Source organism: Megascapheus bottae, chromosome 2 (genome assembly GCF_031878675.1).
Source record: "Megascapheus bottae isolate mThoBot1 chromosome 2, mThoBot2.hap1, whole genome shotgun sequence".
Classification (NCBI taxonomy): domain Eukaryota; kingdom Metazoa; phylum Chordata; class Mammalia; order Rodentia; family Geomyidae; genus Megascapheus; species Megascapheus bottae.
This window is the reverse complement of record NC_143510.1, coordinates 48,039,758-48,062,942: the sequence shown is the minus strand read 5'-3', so window position 1 is coordinate 48,062,942 and position 23,185 is coordinate 48,039,758. Positions and strand designations below refer to the sequence as shown.

The 23,185-nt window shown below is 40.8% G+C and overlaps 2 protein-coding genes across 4 annotated transcripts in view; one reads left to right on the top strand and one right to left on the bottom strand.

Moving 5' to 3' along the window:
• Slc11a2 (solute carrier family 11 member 2) overlaps nucleotides 1–2,820 on the top strand; it is a 45,634-nt gene extending 42,814 nt beyond the window's left edge. The window contains exon 17 of the mRNA XM_090325769.1: nucleotides 1,513–2,820. Within this exon, the coding sequence (XP_090181895.1) occupies nucleotides 1,513–1,590 (78 nt within the window). The 3' untranslated portion in view covers nucleotides 1,591–2,820. The remainder of the gene's footprint in view (nucleotides 1–1,512) is intronic.
• Nucleotides 2,821–5,565: 2,745 nt separating this feature from the next.
• Nucleotides 5,566–23,185, bottom strand: part of LOC150066830 (HIG1 domain family member 1C) — a 48,282-nt gene continuing 30,662 nt past the window's right edge. Inside the window, exons 1-4 of one of the 3 annotated variants that reach the window (XM_090325750.1) lie at nucleotides 21,022–21,143; nucleotides 19,766–19,867; nucleotides 13,104–13,238; nucleotides 5,566–6,057 (exon numbers count right to left, since the gene is read on the bottom strand). In XM_090325750.1, coding sequence (XP_090181876.1) covers nucleotides 5,993–6,057; nucleotides 13,104–13,238; nucleotides 19,766–19,859 — 294 coding nt within the window. In that variant the 5' untranslated portion in view covers nucleotides 19,860–19,867; nucleotides 21,022–21,143 and the 3' untranslated portion in view covers nucleotides 5,566–5,992. Of the gene's footprint in view, nucleotides 6,058–13,103; nucleotides 13,239–19,765; nucleotides 19,868–20,777; nucleotides 20,919–21,021; nucleotides 21,144–23,185 lie in introns of those variants that run through there. The other 2 variants (XM_090325741.1, XM_090325757.1) reach the window with 2 other exon arrangements.

Below are 23,185 nucleotides of genomic sequence, written 5' to 3'. Positions count from 1 at the left end.
CAAGTATTAGTATACTTGGTCTTTCCCAACATAGCAATCATTCCCATTTTTCACATAAGTAGAATAAGGGTTCAAAAATATACAGAACAGGATTAACGTCATAGGAAGAGTTGTGTCTTAACCCCAACTCTACTGGAAACATCCCAGTAGGGTACCTCTTACAGATTTATAGTCTTCACTTACAAGCTGCTGTTCTCAAAGGGCAAGAATGTTTCTAAAGCCCTAGTTTATAACAAAGGGTCTGTAATTGTCCAAAGTTGTATTTAGGGGATAGAAAAGAATAGAAAGTTGTAACTTCACTGATGTCCAGCACAAAAACATCTGGATTCACTTCTCTAGACTTTGGACCTGGAAGTATACATTAAAGACAGCTGAGATAATTCTAATTCCATTTGGCAAACTTTGTGATCTATAGATTGCCTTTCTTTTTGGGGGATTTGAACTTGGTGTCTACATTTGCTATGCAGGTAATTTATTGCTGAGCCATGCTTCTAGCCTTGCTTTTTACTGGTTACCTTTATGATAAGGTCTCACTTCCTGCCTTGATCCATGCCTATTTTAGGTTTTCCTACAGATGACAGACTTGTGCCTCCGTAGAGCTTCCCTCTTTTAAGCTGCAGTCTTGGAGACTTTTTTACTGAGACTAGCCTGGAAATATGATCTAAATCTCTACCTCCTATGTAGTTTAGGATACTTCTCTGTCTCTCTCTGTCTCTCCCTCTCTCTCTCTCTCTCTCTCTCTCTCCCTCTCTTTCACACACACACACACACACACACACACACACACACAAACTCAAGTATGGATTAAAAGGGGTCTTGTGAACTTTTCTACCCAGGCTGGCCTTGAAATACAATCCTTGCAGTCTCAGTCTTTTCTTTTTTTTTTTTTTGCCAGTCCTGGGCTTGAGCTCAGGGCCTGAGCACTGTCCTTGGACTTTCTCAAGGCTAGAGCTCTACCACTTGAACCTCAGCACCACTTCCGACTTTTTTCTATGTATGTGGTACCAAGGAATCGAACCCGGGTCTTCATGCATGCTAGGCAAGCACTTTAACCACTAGGCCAAACTCCCGTCCAGTCTTTTCATTTTTAATGGAAGTATTTTTCTCTGTTCAGGTGCTGAGTAGTAATAGGGCTAACATTATAGGGCTCAGGATTTAGGCCACTGGAAATCTAATTTCTAATATATGGCATTGCTAAAATACAGATGCAGAAACATTCTGTGTGTTTGGTCACATTCTGACTTTCAGTCCCATCCTTGAGGCAGTGTCCTAGAGGATAGTCACAGTATAGATCTTACTGACAGCTTTTGGCACTACTTCCACCCTATTTGTGTCAGCTTTTATTACTTTCAACATTAGAATCCAGTGTTGTATGTTTAAGCCATTTCTTTTCTGAGATAAAAATAGAGCAACACTTAAAAAAAAGGCCTACATTAATATGATTGTAAGTATTTAAGTGTCCATCTCAATATCTATTTGAAAATCATCTGTCTTTTATCTTTTTGTCCTTAGTACCATCTGGGATTGACAGCTCGGCCTGAACTCTACCTTCTGAATACCATGGATGCTGACTTACTTGTGTCTAGATGACGAACAGCCTGAGAGACCATTCCTGAACATTTTCCCTAATCCCTTTTGTGCCAAGTATCTATTAGCATATCTCTGATAGTTCAGAGGTGAGTTATGTTCAAGTGTTTTGAACAAAGGCAATTTCCTTATGGGAACAGGGGTAAAAGCTGACAGCTATATGTGTAGGTCAGAGACCTGCCCACCTTACACAGTCATTCAACAGCCAGAATCAGATGACTGGCCTTCAAGAGTCACTCATTCCTATGGGCTTCTGACTTCTGGGATTTATTAAGTATATATGTGGATATTTGTAAATCTGAACTTATCAGTTTCAGTAGAATTTTAAAGTTATCCAAAACTAAAAGATTTTTTAAAGTATTATTTAGGCAAATTAGATGTTTTTGTCTGGATCAGAAATTTCTGGAAAGGGAATAATCTTTTTTTTTTTCCTTTTTTAACTACAAACTTGTCAAACTGACCATCTTTTGAAGTAGTATTTTACCAGTTAAGTTTTATTTCACTGTCGTGAAAATAATATACCAAGATGTCTACTAAGAGTAGCACATCATTTCTGAAGAAAACATGTCTTCAATTTGATAAGCATATTTAACCTAGGATGTCAAGTGTGCTTTTTATTTTTATTTTTATTGTCATTGTGCTCTCTGTTCATGAATTTTTTTCTAGCTATTAAGGCATTTGTCGACTGGCTTACTACATAGTAAAAGATCCAGAAGCCATACTTGAACCAATGATTTGTTTTTTTATACCATAATGTAACTCAGCCCAAAGAAAAGATTAATAACATTTGACTGTCATATTAGCATGAGGTAACAAAGGCACTAATCTTTCTAATGTTTTTGTAACTCCATTTTTGCCACTAACACTGCAAATACCATTTCTAGGAGTGATGCATATTTCTATTGCTGTATCTCCCTGAAAATGCCAAGCATTTCATTTTAAGATATTTATTCCAAGTAGTCTGAAATTAGTACTAGAGTGGAACTTAGAGCGTTAGTGTACTTATCACTAACTGCTTGCTTGCTCATGTACAGGTTGCAGATTTTTTTTTACCCCTGTTCCTAATCAGGAATTTTTTTCCCAGACACTTTTTCTAATAAAAGAAGTTGATATTTAAGAATTCAAATTTTTGGACTGGAGATGTAGCTCAGTTGTAGAGCACTTGCCTACCTTGTACAAGATCCTGGATTTGATTCCCTAGCAATTCAATAAAGACAAGTTTTTTTTCCATAATTATTTGATTAAAGACTCAGAAGATTTGCAGCACCTGGCCCATATTCCTGTATGGAAGTGCAGTTTGCTGGAACTGAATCACGGGCATCCGTTTTCAATGTTGTGGGAAAATATCCCACATCCACATTTTCTTTTGGCTCCCAAGGTGTTGATTGAGTCTGCAAACCCTGCAACCTTTTTGTGGCTTTGAACATCACTTTCATCTTCACCACCAAAGGTAAATGTCTGATCTCTCTGCTTTATTTTAAAACTTAAGAACCACAATGGGAACATGGCTTAGTGGTAGAGTGCTTGCCTAGCATGCATGAGGCCCTGGGTTCAATTCCCTGGTACCACATAAAAAATTTTTTTTAATTTAAAAAAACACTTAAGTACCTTTTAATATATACATATAAGCATATAAACATTATTAATACATTGAGACATTGCTTAGCTTCATTTCAATGGTTTCATCCTTTCAGTGGCAAAAGAGATTTCTAAACAGATCTTACTATTCCCTCATTTGCATTTGAGCTCTTGAGATGTCAGGTAAGAATACAACATTGGGGATGGAATCATGGCTCAGATAGTAGAGTGCTAGCCAATGAGTTAAAAGAATCAGATAAGAGTTCAAGCCCTGATCTTGGACAAAAAATAAACAAGAGTGATCTTGCAACATAGGGAAGAGACCTTCTGACCTTAAAACTGAAATAAAATAATAAAATTAATATGGGCCCCAGGAGCTGGTGGCTCATATTTGCAGTCCTAGCTACTCAGCAAGATCACGAGTTTAATGCCAGCCTGGGCTACAACTAAGACACTGTCTTAAAAAAATAAACAACCAAGCAGCTGCAGCCACCAGATGAAGAATAAGGTCTTTGAAAAGACAGTGTAATTAGTGGAAATGTACTAGTGGCCATGCAGAAAGATATGTGAGAGCTGTGAAGTGGAGGGTGCAGAAAGGACTAAGAACCACTCCAAATCAATCACTGATCTAATTACCCAGAGCACGTCCATGTTCTTGATCTGGTTCCAAATCCTGAGCACCCACAAGTGTAGAACAAGTGAATATTGCTTTCCCAGTCTCCCTCCTGCCAGCTGAATTTGTGCAAGCTACAGAATTATGAAATGTCACCTCTGCTTTGTCTATAGCTGCTAAAACTTCTTACACTTAGCATGTAATGAAAGGATTTTTTAGGGGAAAAATAAAACTTCACAAGTATCAGCTAGGTTTATTATTTATTAACCTTAGAGTCTGTTGTCATTAAAATGGGACCAATGTCATGTACGAGCATGTAATTTAAGACTACTGTATAAGTAGGTGCTGGTGGCTCATGCCTATAATCATTAACTACTCAGGAGGTTGAGATCTGAGGATCACTGTTCAAAGCCAGCAAGGGTAGGAAAATCTGTGAGACTCTTATCTCAGAAAAATCTGGAAGTGGCACTGTGGCTCAAGTGGTAGAGTGCTAGCCTTGAGCACAAAGAGGCTCAGGAACAGAGTCCAGGCCCTGAATTCAAGCCCCAGGCCCAGATAAAAAGAAAAGAAGTTTTAAATGTAGACAGCAATGGTTGTCCGACTCTTTATCTTTAATTAACCAGGAAAAAGCCACAACTGGAGTTTTGTACCTCAAGTAAAAGAGCAAGAAAGCTGGGCATCAGTAGCTCACGCCTGCAATCCTAGCTATTCAGGAGGCTGAAATCGAGAATCACAGTTTGAAGCCAGCCTGGGTACGAAAGTCTGCGAGATACCTATGTCTAATTAATCACCAAAAAGACAAAGTGGATCTGTGACTTAAGTGGTAGAGCTTTGGGGGAAGGGGAAAGAAAAGCTAAGGGACAGTGTCAGGCCCTGAGTGAAAGCCCCAGACAGGACTGGCACAAAATAAAAACAAAACAAAATAAAAACAAGAACAAAAAAAACAAGCAAGAGCACAAGACCCTGAATTCCAACCCCAGTACTGGCTTTTATGGTAAAACACACCTAATCTGTTTGACATGCTTAACATATACAGACAGCATTATCTTGCCAGTAGCTGGGTTAGAAATGCCTGTTTTTTTCCCTTAGCACTGGGGCTCTTGTACAGTAGTAGAGCACTCGTTTACATGCACAAAGTTCTGTATTTCACCCACAGTGCTGCAGTAAAGGAAAAGAGTCAGAAAAAAAAGTATCAAGACATACTTTCAGCCTAGTTCTGTGGCCCACACCTGTAATCTTAAATATTTGAGAGCTACCTGTAATCTATCTTAGATATTTGAGGCAGATGGAGCAAAAAGTTCACAAGACTTCTCAATAAATAGCTGGGTGTGTCAGTATGAACCTGTAATCCCTGTTAACTATCCTAATTCTTTGAAAGAATATTTTTATATTCCATAAAAACTCTAAATGTTTAATCTAGATTTATTATATATGTGCAACTCTTTTTGTTATTGGATGCTCATGGGACTTGAACTCAGGGCCAGCCTAGGCACTGTCCTTGAGCATTTTTACTCAAGGCTAGCCATCTACCACTTTGATCCACAATTCCACTTTCAGGTTTTTTTGGTGGTTAACTGAGTATAAGAGTCTCATGAGGGCCAGGAGTTTGGCCTAGTGGTTAAAGTGCTTGCCTAGCATGCACGAAGACCCGGGTTCAATTCCTTGGTACCACATACATACAAAAAAGCCGGAAGTGGTGCTGACGCTCAAGTGGTAGAGATCTAGCCTTGAGAAAAATCCAAGGACAGTGCTCAGGGCCTGAGCTTAAACCCAGGACTGGCAAAAAAAAAAAAAAAAAAAGTCTCATGAACTCTGCTGCCTAGGCTGGCTTTGAACAGTGTTCCTCAGATCTCAGCCTCCCAAGTAGTTAACAGGTTATATCCTGTTATGGCAGGAAATATGAAATATTTGTGATCCAGGTACATACCTAGCTATAAATACTCAGTCAAAATTACCCATGCAAAAAAAATTCTGGAGGCATGGTTCAATAGTGGAATGCCTACCTAAAACCCAGTACCAAAATAAAGATGGAATATTTCTTAGCCAACTGCTATGGATTTAGAAGTCAACTCCCTAGAACATATAAGACTTAATACAGAGGCTGAGAGTTCTGTGTGAAACATCTGCAGTACAGTGTGGTACACAATGGAAATTCATTCTTCATCCGAAATGATTGCCAAAGGCTCTTGTCTTCCTTGCTTCCCGCCTATAGATTCATTTTTTGGACACATTGAAGAATCGAGGTCTAATGTAATCCTTATACATAGAATAGAGAACACCTAGAAGCAGAAAAAAAACATGAATTAGAGTACGCATGGGAAATAAACACTGGATTTCTTCCACTCTACTTTTACCAGTTTCAAATGACTTAAGGAAACAACCCTGAAGAGTCATCTAAGACGAATATGAAGCCGGGAGCTGGTGGCTCATGCCTGTGATCCTACCTACCCAGGAGACTGAAATCTTACTGTCAGCCTGGGCAGGAAAGGCTTTGAGACTTATCTCCAGTTAATCACTAGAAAACCAGAAGTAGAGTTATGGTTCAAAGTGGTAGAGGGTCAGCCTTAAAATAGCACAACAGCTCAGGGACAATACCCAGGCACTGAGTTCAAACCCCATGATCAACCACAAAAAAAGATGAATCAGAATGAATCCTGAATAAGATTGTTACTGTGCCACCTCAAGTTTGAATTTCAAAATGGAAAAATGTAAAGAAACAGGAAAAAGTTGACTCAATTTAAGATTAATAATAAGCATCACTCAATTTAGCAATGTCTTCTTGTACTCAATGTTTCAATAGAAACATGAGTGGATATAACCTCTGATTTAGGGCTCCACAGTCTCGTGGGTGAGTTAGCTGTGGGTTTAGGCAGTGTGGCATGCTGGGCCCATGCTGAGATAGGGAAACAGATCATTGAAGTTCACTGGGGAAGGGGAGAAATGTTCCCATGAATTCCTGGTATGTCAGTAACTCTTTACATCTAAAAGCAAGTTGGACTCCAAGACTTAAACTCAAATGTATAGTCCCTCCCCTCCCCTTGCTATCTCTATTGTCAAAGTATCAAGTCCTAATTATGTAAACAAACTTTTCACTTTTTGATCTACTTCTGAGACTGTTCATTACTGTCTATACAGTTCACAGAATCTAATGGTAAGGTATTCTTTTGTCTGTACATAATAAATTGATACTTCTCTAGTGAAGTATTACTATACCGAAAGTTAATGCATAAAATTCAAGCCAAAACAATTTTGATTTCAACCTGAATCATTGTGTATGTGGAAGAAATATTCTCAGATTCAGAGGGAATCTTGGAATCATTTCCCTGTCTTTTGGCTTATTGGGTAGAAATTGTTATTACCCCTTTAACTGCTAAATATTGTATTTTCTAAAGCACTGATCTCAACTCTTTGTCACCTCATTCACAGCTGTGGTTTTAACTGCTAAGCCAGTTAGATTTCTAATTAGATTTCTGTCAGCATTGTACATACAGCATTTCCGCATCCCAAAGACAGGTAACACTAAGCTTTTTACTTGTACATAAGTGGTCAGATATGATGATGAATGCCCAGAATCCCAGCTGTTTGGGATGTGTAGGCAGGATGATAGTGAGTTCAAGGCCAGTTTGGGCAAAAGTTAGGGAGACCATATCTCTCAAAATGAAATTAAAAAACAAAATGAAGTGATAGATTTTTGCCTCGAATGCTCCACATCTGAGGTTTAGTACCTAAAACTGGAAAAAACAAAACAACTAAACGTAATATGTTGAGCATGCTCTCAAAATGTACACTTAAACAATGTAAAGTAATGTCTGTTTTTGAGTAAATCTTCTGAAAGCTTTTCTTGTTTTTAATTTTTTCTTTATTAATTAAAGCTTTATTGTACCTAATTTCAAGACTGGATCTGGTTAGATATCTCAGGTAGCTCCACTTCCAGATATATTTTGGTGGCTAATTGGAGACAAAATTTGAGTGTCATGGACTTTCCTGTCAAGGCTGGCTTTGAACAGTCATCCTCTAATTCCAAGATTATAGGCATGAGCCAATGACTCTGCTTTACTTTAATGGTACATCTTTAGGCAGTACAAAGTTCGTTTGTGTTATTATCCTCCATTCACAGGATAAGACCTTGCATAGGATTTCCACAACATCACCTCATGGCAATGAGAGTTAAAAGCATCTTCTCCAAGACTCAGAGCTTTAAGCCCCATCCCAGAGCTCTGTGTTAGGAATTAAGAGCCCTGGGCTTATTATTTTCTTTTCCCAACTTCTAGCCTGCTCAGAAATAATGGAGCTCATTCTATTGCTAAATTCTACTAAATGTTCTATGGCAGTAACTACTAGATAACTCATTAGTTGGCTTTCTCAAAGTACTTGATACAAGTATTGAGAGGTGATCATTTAAGAAAGCAAGCCAAGCACTGGTGGCTCATGCCTATAATCCTAACTGTTCAGGAGGACAAGATCTGAGGATTGTGGTTCAAAGCCAGCCCAGGCAGGAAAAGTCCATGAGATTCTTATCTCCAATTAACAACCAGAAAACTGGAAGTAGAGCTGTGGCTCAAAGTGGTAGAGCAAAAGAGCTCAGGGATAGCACCTAGGCCTTGAATTCAAGCCTCACCACTGTCCATTAAAAAAAAAAAAAAAAGGAGTTCAGGCCTTGAAGAGATTGCCCTTGTGAATACAGGCAGGCAGGCAGGCAGGCAGACCAGCTGGCAGGCCAGCCCTTGAGCTGAAACTCCTTGAGCTTCGGCTTTCTAATCTATAAAATGAGAAAACAAGTGGCACTGTGGCTCAGGGCGCAGGGCCATACCCTTGAGCTGAAGAGCTCAGGAACAGTGCCCAGGCCCAGAGTTCAAGCCCCATGACTGAACCCCCCCAAATATATATATATATATATTACACACACACACACACACACGCACACACACACACACACAATTAGAAAACAGTCCCAGGTGCCAGTGGCTCATGCTTTTCAGGAGGCTGAGATCTAAGGATCACGATGTGAATCCAGCCCAGACAGGAAAGTCCATGAGACTCTTCAATTAAGTGCCCACAAAAGGCTGGAAGTGCAGATGTGGCTGAAGTGGTAGAGTGCTAGCCTTGAGCTAAGAAGCTCAAGGACAGCATCCAGCTCCTGAATTCAAGCCCCTAGGCCAATACCAAAAAAGCTAGGGTAGAAGGGAACAATTCTCATCTCAGAGGGTAGTTTTGGTGTATTGGTATATAATAAGGACTTTGTCCCGGGAATCTGATAGACAGCTTCTAAAACACTCTGGAATTTCCAGAGCAACAGTGACTATTTTTCAAGAATCTCTTGATGCTATAGTGGGTGGGGCTAACGAGAATGCAGCTGCATCTGAGGTGAGAGCAGCGGGGTACACGCCACCTCTGAAACCTGGAAACCTGATGCGTGCAGCTCCAGATACCCAGTGTCAGGGTTGCACTGTATTCCAGTCTGCAAGGTGCTGTCTAAATAGCTCTTCATTAGGATGGAGGTATGTGAACAGTGAACATGGCTGCCTCACAAAGAGTACTGATCCAATTTTAACTACTGTTGTTTTGTCTGCTAAATACTCATCCTCTCAACCAAACCTACTCTGTATTCTCCTATTGCTGAGTTAGTGAAAGGAAAAACCTTCCATCTGTACAAAGTAAAAACCTAGGACTCTTCTCAATTCCCTTTACCTTCCCCAGGCATTTGGTGGCCAACTCCTCATTGTCTCTGGAGTCCATTCCTTTTCTATTTCTAATGCCAGGCATTTAGTTAGGATCCAGTGCATATTGTAATTGGTTTCTCTGTCTTTATGGTTTTTTTTCTCTTTTGCGAACCATCACTAGCATTTTTCTTTTTCATATATATGAAATATATAATCTATAATACATATTATATATGAACACATTATATAAATATATACATATATATGAAATATATTGTGTATATATATATATATTTCTGTTTTGTTGGTTTTGTTAGGCAGGTGCTCTAATATCTGAGCCAGGCCTGTTTATTTTTAAGATAGGGTCTCACTTCTGTCTTGGCACATGTTTAGTTATCATAACTATGTTTCCTGGCAGCTAGGATAACAGCAATGCACCAACTCGTCCAGCTCTTTCTTAAGTATGTTTTGAAACTTTTTTCTGCTCCGGCTGACCTTGAGCTGTGATCCTGACAGTCTCAGCCTCCCAAGTATTTAGAATTAACAGGCATGAGTCATCAGTTCCTGGCTGTTTATTTGTTTTGGGATAGACTATACCTCAGTACGCTGCTTGCTGGGGGGTTATAGGTCTATTACCACCATACCCAGCCCTTCTTAGTTTTCTTAGTGAAATATGTATTTGGACAATAGCATATAAATGACCAGATTAACAACTCATTGTAAAATAGACCCCTGAGATTATGTCAAGATAAAATATTATAGAAACAAAGTCCCTTCTTTTCCACAGATTACCACTGTTCTGGATTTTGTAATTATTTTCTTCCTGTCCTTCTAGGTAAATGTCTCAGCCTCCTGAGTTGCTAGGATTACAGGAGTGAACCACCAGCACCCAGTGGGAGACTTTTGTTGTTTTTTTTTTTTGCCAGTCCTGGGCTTGTACTTAGGGCCTGAGCACTGTCCTTGGACTTTCTCAAGGCTGGAGCTCCACTGCTTGAGCCACAGCACCACTTCCGGCTTTTTTCTAAGTATGTGGTACCGAGAAATCAAACCCGGGTCTTCATGCATGCTAGGCAAGCACTCTATCACTGGCCCACACTCCCGGCCCCCCACTCTTGCCTTTCTGACTTGAAGATTAGAAACATGAGCAACCGCTTCACTTTTTACCCAGCTCCCAAGATCACTTAAAGTCCTAGCTCTACAATAAACTCTTGTTTATAGTTGACTACTGGTAGTTTTTATTTTCTGACGGAGACTTGGCTCATTCTAAGTGTTTTGCAAGAGCTGCCAGAGGAACAGAGCCCTAAAGATAGGTTCTGGGATGTGTGGGATTCTTTGACTAGATTTAAAGGCATTAATGAACTTCTTCCACTATAAGATGCTGGAAGCAAGCCATGTATGACATACAATATAAAACACTTCTTAAATGATCACCTCTCAATACTTGTATCAAGTACTTTGAGAAAGCCAACTAATGAGTTATCTAGTAGTTACTGCCATAGAACATTTAGTAGAATTTAGCAATAGAATGAGCTCCATTATTTCTGAGCAGGCTAGAAGTTGGGAAAAGAAAATAATAAGCCCAGGGCTCTTAATTCCTAACACAGAGCTCTGGGATGGGGCTTAAAGCTCTGAGTCTTGGAGAAGATGCTTTTAACTCTCATTGCCATGAGGTGATGTTGTGGAAATCCTATGCAAGGTCTTATCCTGTGAATGGAGGATAATAACACAAACGAACTTCGTACTGCCTAAAGATGTACCATTAAAGTAAAGCAGAGTCATTGGCTCATGCCTGTAACCCTAGCTACTCAGGAGGCTGAAATTGGAGGATGGCTTTTCAAAGCCAGCCTGGGCAGGAAAGTCTATTGGCTACCAAAATATACCTGAAGTGAAGCTATGTCTCAAGTGATAGAGTACCTGCCCTAAGAGAAAAAGCTATGCCCTTCATAGTCTGATCTGTGACCTAGCTTCAGGTCCACTGTACTCTGACCAGAGCATGAAGGATGGTTAGGGACATTGTAACTTTTCTCATTAATACAGACAACAACAAAAATTTGGATAATTTATACACCAAATTGACTTTTTGTTAGGTCCATTCAGTTGGATAGCTAACAAATTTAATTTTGGTACACTTTAATTAACCACAATACTTTTACATCCATTCTTTGGGTTTAACTATGTAGGTCTTAATTTATTAAGTAATTTTTATTAAAAAAAAAAAGATTTACCTATTGCTCATATAGTTTTTTGACAGTCCCGAGGCTTGAACTCAGGGCACTGTCGTTGAACTTCTTGTACTCGTACTCAAGGCTAGCACTCTGCCACTTGAGCCACAGCACCACTTCTGGCTTTATCTGTTTATGTGGTATTAAGGAATCGAACCCAGGGCTTTATTCATGCTAGGCAAATACTCTACCACTAGGCCACACTCCTGGCCCTATTGCTCATATTTGTGAAAAGTTTTCAAGTAGCAATAACTGCACCTTAGTAAACCTCACTGGCTATGAATCTGCCACTGTGGAAAGCATCAAACTCAACAAGTCTGATTAGATCCGTGACCTTCTCAAGTGTTTTTTCCCAGTTAAACTACTTTAATAACTATAGCTGTTGTTCAAATAGGCTGAGAATTTAGGCACTGCTCTTAGTGAGTTTTATGAATGAGGTAGCCTCTCTTTCTCCTCCTTTTTTTCCCTTCTACCTACTTTCCCTCCCTCCCTCCCTCTCTCCTTTCTTTTTCCTTTCTTCCTTCTTTCTTTCCTTCCCATAGCCCCACTTCCCGTTTTCTGGAGATTAATTGGAGATAAGAGTCTCATGTTTTTAAATGCCCAGGCTGGCTTTGAATGGCGATCCTCAGATCTCAGCCTTCTGAGTATCTAGGATTACAAGCAGGAGCCACCATGCCCAGCTTGATTGTCTTTCCTTTAGTTTTTGTTTGAGATAACATCTAGTCAACTTTACCAGGGTTGACCTTGACCCAGAGATTCTGGGTAGCTAGGATTACAGACATATACCACCATGCCCTCCACTTCTTTCACTATAAAGGATTACCACACATTCCCTAGTTTACTACTAGGGTTGTGTTCATTCTTAACAGGTTTTATTAACTTCAGTACTAAGAAATCAAGCCTTTGACCTCAACCAGATAGTTTTCTTAACCTTTTCTCCATGATATTGTGGGGGAGGCAGGTATTGTGTAGTATAGCACTAGGGATTGAACGCAGTGCCTGGGTACATCCTTTAGCTTTTCACTCAATGCTGGTGCTGTACCACTTGAGTCATAGCTCCACTTGACCATAATGCCATCTGTGTGTGTGTGTGTGTGTGTGTGTGTGTGTGTGTGTGTGTGTGTGTGTGTGTGTGTGTGGTGGTCCTGGGACTTGAACTCACGGCCTGGGCACCGTCTTTGAGCTCTTTTGTTCAAAGCTAGTACTCTACCATTTGAACTACAACTTCACTTCTGGCTGACTTTGAACTGCACTTCTCAGATCTCAGACTACTGAGTAGCTTGGAATTATGGGCATGAGCCACTGGCGCCTGGCATGAGCCACTGATGCCTGGCAACCGTGACTTATCTTAACACAATATGAATCTGTTATTGTGTATGAAGAAAGTGAGCACAAATACTCTGAAAGACAGACGAACGTTAAGAGACAAATAAAGCAGGTTACCTAGAGTCACAGCTCCTACAACAAATCCTTGGGCAGCAACTCGCATGTGAATTAGATGAATGAATACTTTCTCATCTCTTCTGTACTTTAATTTGTAAAGCCCATATGACACCACAGTCACAAAACCTGCTAGACCTGTGAATTGGAAAGGTATAAGTTTGATAAACATCAAGCAAGAATTCTCATTGGAGAGTTAAACAAAAGACTGTCTAAAAGAGGAGTGCCTGGAAGACAAGCTGAGTAACTCTTATCTGAAATGCTTAGGACCTGAAGATATTTTCAGAGTTTGAAATATCTGCATATACATAAGGAGTGCATGAGGATGGGACCCAAGTAAACATGAAATTCATATGGACTGAGTTAATTTTTGTTGTTGGTCCTGGGGCTTGGATTTGGCCTAGGTGCTGTCCCTGAGCTCTTCAGCTCAAGATTACTGCCCTACTCCTTGAGCCATGGCGCCACTTCCATTTTCTGGTGCTTATTGGAGATAAGAGTCTCACAGACTTTCATGCCCTGAGTAGCTTTGAATTGTGATTCTCAGATCTCAGCTTCCTGAATAGCTAGGATTACAGGCCTAAGCCACCAGCTCCTGGCTTGGACTGAGTTAATTTTATACCATATTTTTTTCTTTATCTGTGTTTTAACTGATTTCTCACGTGAAGAACATAATGACAAGTGTGGAATTTTCCTCTTGGAGGGCCTCATGTTGGCTTATGAACAGGTATAAAGAGATCCAGAGGAGATCACTAAGTCCAAAATATACCACAGAGCTCAGCCTGACCAAGCAGAGAGGAAGAGGAAGAAGAAGAGAAGGGAAGGAGGATCATCTCCTACAAGTGATAAGAAGGGGCACAAAGAAGAAAGAGAATCAGAACTGTCTGGCACAGACACACTCAAGACAAGGCAAATGGAAAGGATCCTGAGGCAGCCGGAATGGAGGACTGAACAGACACCTGGACACACTCACAGAATGTACAACGTCTCTAAGTGTGCTGCACCAAGTCCCACCCCCCTCCCACCCCTGGAGGGACTGCTGGGGAAGAAGGGAAGTTCTGCTCCCCTGTGGGATGGCTGCTCCAAAACCAAACCTGATTAAGAATCAAGACTCATCTTCCATGCTAGAAGGGAGCCATGTTTCGTTTGGAGAGAATTTATGGTTTATCCAGAGGTTAAGTTCATTTTTAGGTAAGTGCCACGGAAAGAAGGCTTTCTCAACCAGGTGCTGGTGTCTCATGCCTGTAATTGTGAGAAATCAGGAGGCTGAGATCTACAGACCACTGTTCTGTGGTTTGAAACCAGCCTGGGCAGGAAAGTCTGTAAGACTCTTATTTCCAAAAAACGATTTGGAAAAAGTTGTGCTGTCTATCTAGGATTCTCCTAGCAGAGGATCACAGTAGCTCAAAAGCTATGTACGTATAGTCATATAGGATGAGACTAAACAAAATAAACTCTAGGATATGGAAATAAGAGGTGTATCTTTGTGATTGTTATTTTCAATGTACTATGAGTAGTTATTTATTTTCTCTTTTTCCCCCTTATGGTTAATCCCATGTGGTTACTGTCTCTGACTTTGTTACCTGATGTATTATATATACATTTATTTGTTTATTTGAAATAGGGAAGGGAAGGGGGAACAGATGATTGGGAGGGGTGGGGGAAGGAAACGATGAACAAAAACATGAGAAAGGGTATCAGTGTTCGAGAAGTAATGCACCCACTACCTGACTATAACCCCTTTATATATTACCCCAACAATTTAAAAAAAAAAGTTGTGCTGTGGCTCAAATGGTAGAGCACTAGCCTTGAGAAAAAGATGCTCAAGCCATAGAATTGACACACAGAAGAAAGTCTTTCCCTAAGTCACCTGTCCCACTCAGGTCCAGTCAGTTTATCTGGACCTTGTCCTCACCTGTGTGACAAGGCCCACTTCAAAGATGAGACACCCACACCAGCAGGGCCTCTAACCTTCAGATCTGGTCCCCTGGGAGCTGGCCTGCTGAGCTCCCTGTAGCTTGGACTTGCATTTTTCCATCCAGGCTTTGAAAAGCCACTTGATGCTATGTGGCCTTCAAAATACTTCTCAGATACATGATCATAGAGACTACAGAGCTTGTATTAAACATAGGGTGGAACATAGGTCTTGGTCTCTTCTGAAACCAGGACTGGCATGCAGCCCCCTCTCTTCAACCTTCCCAAGTCTGCCAGTGGCACACATTACTAGTTAATCACAATCCTTACTAATAAAGGAACTCAGACACAGCCAACTTCACTACTTTAACCCAGACTGCAAAAATGCATGTTCAGAGTAAGCATCATGTGAGGTCTGTTTAGCTTCCTAGCCTAAGAACACTTAATGTGTAACAAGATCAGGGCAGAGCCCAGCACAGAAGAAATTGGTGTAGTGAGGTAGAAGAGTGCTGGTGCAAGATCAGCCGTGTATGCTACTGGCAGAAATATTGAAAACTCAGAGAAGAACTAAGTGTTGCATCTATAACTATCATATGTAAACTACCAAATAAAGCAAACATAAATTTTTTTTTTTTTTGCCAGTCCTGGGCTTGAGCTCAGGGCCTGAGCACTGTCCTTGGACTTTCTCAAGGCTAGAGCTCTACCACTTGAGCCTCAGCACCACTTCCGGCTTTTTCTATATGTGGTACCAAGGAATCGAACCTGGGTCTTCATGCATGCTAGGCAAGCACTTTAACCACTAGACCAAACTCCCGGCCCCGCAAACATAAATTTTTGTTAAAATAAAAACACTGCTAGATTTGATGTACCAGAGCTTAAACAGGTCCTTACTATTCTTGAATTTAATATTTGTACTTTTGACTCTCCCCGCAAAAAACTCGAACCATTTGGTAACTTGAATCATACAGTATGGAAACTTGTAGTTTTCTTGAGGCATGATTTCCAATTGTTCATACTAGAAGACTGTTATCTGGGGCCAGTAATTTGGCTTGTGAAAGAGCTGATCACACACCCATAGCTCTTAAATGTTTGGATTTGCTCCTCTCATCAAATGAGTAATAAATCTGGTAATGTTAAAGAGACTTTGCTCTTGGAGAAAAAGAGAAAGAAAGAATATAAAAGTGACCAGTAAACTAATGCATCCTCACCTGGCATTCCTACACTGAAAAATGTACTACAAGGAAATAAGCAAAAGAAAAATTTAGAAAATAACACAAAACAAAACAATGCAAATGAACCAAAGAGAAGAAAACTTGTATACTTATAAAACTTTTTGTAAGAATAGCTAGTATTAATATTCATAATATATAGGAAGCATCAAATGAAAGAAGCAAAACTAATCTGTCAATACAGAAATTTTTTATGGCACTAGGATTTGAACTCACAGCCTCATGTTTACTAAGCAGTACTCTACCACTTAAGCCTTGCCTCTTGTCCTTTAGGTATTTTTCAGATACTGTTTTCTGTTTTGTTTTGTTTTCCTATGGCTGGCCTTTGACAAAGAACTTCCTTATTACAACTACTTAACTGGGATTACACACCTAGATTTTTTCTGTTGAGAGGAAAAGAAACTTATTCTTCCACTGCAATCCTCTTAATCTATGCCTTCCAAGTAGCTGCAGGTCTAAAAATTTAAGGATATATATAATACATATTGAGAACTTAATGGTGATCATAAGACAATCTGAATGATTATAAATAACTTGTATTTATTTTGATTTTTATGGTTCAGTGCCAGGCCTTTTGAATATCACTTAGCTATAGCCCCAATGCAATAGATCAAGTTTATAATGGCAGTAGTTTTTTAAAAGTTTTCAAAATTACCTACACAAGACACACTATTCTATAACAGGATATCTTGTAAATATTGTTTAAAAGACAATAGCTAGTAGGGCTTGGTGGCTCACGCCTGTAATCCTAGCTACTGAGGAGGCTGAGATCTGAGGATCAAGGTTCAAAGCTAGACTGGGCACAAAAGGACCCGAGACTCCAATTAACCTCTAGAAAACGGGAAATGGGGCTTGGCTCAAATGTAGGGTAGTAGCCTTGAGCTGAAGAGCTCAGGGACAGCGCCCAGTCTGAGTTCAAGCCCCTTGACCCACAGAAAGGGGGCAGGAGGTGCGAGTTTGGCCTAGGGTAGAGTGCTTGCCTAGCATGCACGAAGACCCAGGTTCGATTCCTTAGTACCACATACATAGAAAAAAAAGCTGGAAGTGGTGCTATGACTCAAATAGTAGACCTCTAGCCTAGAGAAAAGTCCAAGGACAGTGCTCAGGCCCTGAGTTCAAGCCCCACAACTGGGGGGAAAAAAAAGACAATAGCTGAGGGGTGGGGGAGGGGGGAAGGGAAATGGGGACCATGACATGTGAAAGGGTATCAATGTGTGGGAATTAAGGCACCATTTATCTGGCAAATATCATGTAACCCTTCTATTAATTACAATAAAAAATATATTTAAAAAAAAGACAATAGCTAAAAAAAACTATTCAAGTGTGTGTGTGTGTGTGTGTGTGTGTGTGTGTGTGTGTGTTTGTTATTATTTTCTAGCAAAAGGTTGGCTCTCTTCCCTTCAGCAAATCATCAATGTTGTGGTATTACTTAGTTTTGTTTTTTTTTTTCATATATTTTTATTGTAATTAATAGAAGGGTTACATGATATTTGCCAGATAGATGGTGCATTAATTCCCATACATTGATACCCTTTCACATGTCTTGGTCCCCATTTCCCTCCCCCCCCCCCCCCCCCCCCGTTCCCTATCCAATTTCAGATAACCAAATACAAATATATCCGATATATCAGGTAACAAAGTTAGATAGTGTAACAATATGAGATAACCAAGGGACAGCAAAAGTGATAAGAGATAATGTAGTACCTTAAGAACAACAATCATTCATTATATGGCTTATGTTTACATCATATTTTAAATGACAAGTTTAACAAAGTTTCTTTTAAAGAGATTAAGTCAGAACCATTACTGCTTTTTACAGTATGTCTGTGGTGTGTGTATAATTGTATTTATCTGGGAACACTTTCATCTTTGTGCTTTAATCACCCTAAATGTCACTGGAATAATAATTTAATTTACAAACAGGCATAGTCTGTGCCTCTCAACAGGCACAGACTAATCTCTGTTTATTACAGAGATCTGTGTATATTTAAATTGAGGTTTTTGTTTTGTTTTGTGCTGGTCCTAGGGCTTGATCTCAAAAACTGGATGCTGCCCTGAGCTTTTTTTTTTTCCCCAGGTTGTGGGGCTTGAACTCAGGGCCTGAGCCCTATCCTTGGATTTTTCTCAAGGCTAGTTCTCTACCACTTGAGCCACAGCACCACTTCCAGCTTTTTTCTATGTATGTGGTACCAAGGAATCAAACCCGGGTATTTGTGCATGCTAGGCAAGTACTCTACCACTAGGCCAAATTCCCCGCCCTTCCCTGAGCTTTTTTGCTCAAAGCTAGCACTCTACCACTCAAGTCCTTTTTCTAATGTCAGCTTTTGGTGGTTAATTGAGGGTAAGGGTCTCATAGACTCTCCTGCTTGGGCTGGCTTTGAACTGTGTTCCTCATAAGTAACTAAGATTATAGGCATGAGACACTAACACCTGGCCTATTTTGCTTACTTTTATTTATTTATTTATTTATTTATTTATTTATTTATTTATTTATTTCCAGTCCTGGGCTTGAGCTCAGGGCCTGAGCACTGTCCTTGGACTTTCTCAAGGCTAGAGCTCTACCACTTGAGCCTCAGCACCACTTCTAGCTTTTTTCTATGTATGTGGTACCAAGGAATCGAACCCGGTCTTCTTGCATGCTAGGCAAGCACTCTACCACTAGGCCAAACTCCTGGTCCTGTATTTTGCTTACTTTTAAAAGGAGTTCTTGCTATATAGTCCAGTCTGGATTGAACATGGTTCTTTTGTCTCAACCTTCTAAATCTTGCTATTATAAATTTTTGGAAGTCTTAAATTGAAGCTGGGTATGGTGGCTCACGCCTATAATCCTAGCTACTCTGGAAGCTGAAATCTGAGATTCAAAGCCAGCCTGGGCACAAAAGAACCTGAGACTCTTATCTCCAATTAACTCCTAGAAAACAGGAAGTGGGGCTTGGCTCAAGGGTTGGGTGGTAGCCTTGAGCTGAAGAGCTCAGGGACAGTGCCCAGACCACGTTCAAGCCCCATTACCCACAAAATAAAAAATATTTGGGGTGGGGGAACAGTATTGAAGTTTCAACTCAGATCCTAACAGTTGCTTGGCTTAGTCAGTTGGTGCTCTACAACTTGAGCATTGCCTCCTGTCCTGTTTCTTATAGTTGTTTTAGTGACAGAGTCTCATGGACTTTTCTGGCTGTTCTGACTTCAAATTCCATCCTCAAAAACATGCTTTCCTGAGTAGCTAGGTTTATAGGCATACCCAGCAGACTTATAGAATTAATATATTTACATTTATGTAATCCAGATCTAATAAAATTGTTTAATAATATCCAGATTTTGCTTAAGGCTGGCACTGTACCCCCCCCCCTTTTTTTTTTTAACAGAACTCCACTCCCACCTTTTGGGTAGTTAACTGAAGATGAGCCTCAAGGACTTTTCTGTCCAGGCTGGGTTTGAACCTTCTACATTTCAATCCTCAGATATTCTGTGTATAAGTGTTACGGTATCTATACAGTTTCCCTGTAGTCAACCAAGAATTGTACTTACCTACAGGGACAAATGGGGAGTCTCTAGACTTTCTGATCAGTCGGGAAAATTGGCCTTCATCCTTATCTGTTGACCACTGGTTATCTGGAGACATTTTTCTCTCTAGTAAAAATAGATTAATGTGGTTACCATAAATCATTCCAGAAACTCTTGCTCTCTCCCAATATTCTATGGATTTTTGTGTACGTCTGTCTTCATTTACTTGGCATTCCTATCTGCTCAGCTGAAACAGTTATCCTTCCTTTCCCTTTACACTGTTCACTTCGAAATCCTGCCCAGAGAGGCCAGGAGTTTGGCTTAGTGGTAGAGTGCTTGCCTTGCATGCATGAAGACCCGGGTTCAATTCCTCGGTACCACATACCTAGAAAAATGCTGGAAGTGGTGCTGAGGCTCAAGTGGTAGAGTGCTAGCCTTGAGAAAGTCCAAGGACAGTGCTCAGGCCCTGAACTCAAACCCAGGACTGGCAAAAAAAAAATCCTGCCCAGAGAAACTGATCATCAGATACCATCCATGCTGTGTAAAAATTAATATAGATAGCCAGGCACTGTTGGCTCAAGTCTATAATCCTAATTACTCTGGAGGCTGAGATCTGAGGATACCACTTCAAAATCTACCTGGGCAAGAAAGTCAGTGAGACTATTTCCAATTAACCACCAAAAAGCTGTTGGTTGAAGTGTGGCGGCTCAATTGGTAGAGTACCGGCCTTGAGTAAAAAAGCTAAGGACTGGAGCCCAGGCTCTGAGTCCAAGCCTAGTGCCAGCACATACACAATACATATCATAATTTTATTACTTGATATGCTTTTACTGTATAACATTCAAAATGTTGAGGAACCTCAGCTTCTTTTTCCAAACCTCAGAATTTCTTCCCTAAACAGTAAGAATACAGATTTTCTTTCATAATGGCAGTGCCTAGGCAAAATAGAAACACCTTCAGTCTTATAGGCAATGGGAGAATGATCATTCCAGTGCTTCAGGAGTTCAGGACATTATGAAGCCATTCAAGTACTTACCAAGAACCTCCTATATGCCACGTGCTAGTTGAGAGGATGGGAAATGTCTTCACTGGTTGAAGAAAATATTTGCCAGAGCATCTACAGTCACAAACATGTAGTAGTACTTTGGTTTGTTATCGGTACAAGCCAATATTTTTCACTCAAGCCAATATTTTTCACTCAAATTCAAGCGTACTCCTTTCTTCCTATGAATGAGATTTCAGCAGAAAATAGAACCCTGTAAGTGGCAAAAGCATATTACCTGCTACGTGCTGGAGGCACAGTGCCCTGCTGTGTTCTCTGTGCAGAGGCTGTGGATCAGAGCAGGCATCGTAAGGCTGGAACACATTTGCCTGCAATTACCAACTAATTGGTAATAGGAAAAATCTGGAAACACATCCCCAAGGGAGTGGCAAGCTGATTCTAGCTAAGATCCCCATTATTATTAGAAACTCATTGGTGGTAGCACTTGACCACAAACTTCAGGCTCTTGAAGACACTATTTTAAAAACATGAAAAATACCAGGTACCAGAGGCTCACACCGGTAATCATAGCTACTCAGGAAGCTGAGACCCTGAGGATTACCATTCAAAGCCAGCCAAGGAAGGAAAGTGTGTGACTCTTATCTCCAGTTAACCACCAAAATAATAGTAATAATAATGATGATAATAACAATGCTAGAAATGGAGCTGTGGTTCAAGTGTTAGAGTGCTAGTCTTGAGCAAAAAAGCTCAGGGATAGCCAGTTATTGGTAGCTAACACCTTTAAGCCTAGCTACTCTGATCTCTAGCTATTCTGATCTAAGGATCGTGGTTCCAGCCTGGCAGGAAAGCATGATGGAACTCTTTATCTCCAATTAACCGCCTGAAAACCAGAAATGCAGCTGTGGCTCAAAATGGTAGTCCATTAGCCTTGAGCAAAAGAGCTCAAGGATAGCACCCAGGCCCTAAATTAAAGCCCCACGACCAAAAAAAAAAAAAAAAAGCTTCCTCTTAAACCTGCCTTCAAAAAGAGTTTGTGACTCTTGGGTACTTGAAGCTCCCGGCTGAACCCAGAAGGGAGAGAGAGCAGAGGATCCTTGTGTTGTGCTGGGTTTGGATGAGGGGAGGAGGAAAAAGCTCTCTTACTGCCAAGATATTGTGTCCTTTAGGAATCTGGCACAGCTGGGATTTGGGGCCATTGCACAAGGACACGAATGAAGACAAAAGCATACTGGGGGAGGGTAAGCAGATTCTTTTGGATGATTTGCAGTGACCACAATTTATGATTCATAGAGAGAAATGTGTCTTCAGATAACCAGTAATCAGCATTGGTGAGTCAACTCTCCCTACTGATCAGAGCTTTCCCCCTTGGTGTCCAGATAAGCAGAGACACCTGCGCTGGTGTCCTCGCACCTGTGGCTCCTGCAGAAGGAGGGCAGGTGAGCATTAAGCAAGAACGTTACGGAAATGGATGTGATGTCTTGTGGCTCCTGGCCAATCACAAGCCGGGGCAGGCAGGTGGGTGAGGAAAGGGGCTAGGAGAGCCCACCTCCTGCGCCTGCGCAGGAGATCCCGGGAGATGAGGCCGCGTGGGGCGGCCTGGCAGGGCCTTGCTCACCTCCTCCCTTCACCATGCCGCCATGGAGGCTCCAGGGTAAAGGCAGAAGACCAGGTAGGGAGCATTGTTTTTATTTTTTATTTTTCCTTCCCCTTTAAAGTTTTAAACAACGTATTCACAGATATGGGCCTAGGCTAATACAAAGAATGGTCGGGCACCCAGGTTCTCCTTTCTTTGTTCCTTCTGAGTACATTGAAGCGTGTTGTGCTTTCACGCATCATTTAGGGCACGTTGAGTGCTTGGTGCCCGTTTGGGGCCTTCTCCTACATAACCCTAGGGCAGTGACCAAAATCAGGAAGTGAACGTTGACACTGTCAGGAAGTCAACATTGTTCTTTCCAGGATCCAACCAGATCATATTTTACATTGAGTTGTCAATTTGTTTAGTCTGCTTTCATCTGAAAGGTGTGTGTGTGTGTTGGTTGGTACGAGAGCTTAAACTCAGGACCTCCACACTGTCCCTGAGCTTTCCAGGACTGCTGCTGTACCACCGTGAACCACAGCTACTACATCTGTGGTTGATTGTGGAGATAACAATCTCAAGAACTTTTCTGTCTGGACTGGTTTTGAACCCTTTACCTCTCAGCCTCCTGTATAGCTAGGGTTACAGGTGTCAGCCACCAGCTCAAGACACCAGTGTTTGGTTTTGTAAGTCTGAAATACTGATTGTTGTCATGGTTGTTTTCTTTCCTGGCTGTTTGGCGATGTAAGATGGGCCTCCCTTTACTCTGCCCTCACTAGTACTCTCTTCTGCTGAGCACACCTCCAATCAGTTATTTTGTAGGCTCTCTCTGTTCATTTTTATTTTCCTGTTTTCTCATTAAGTT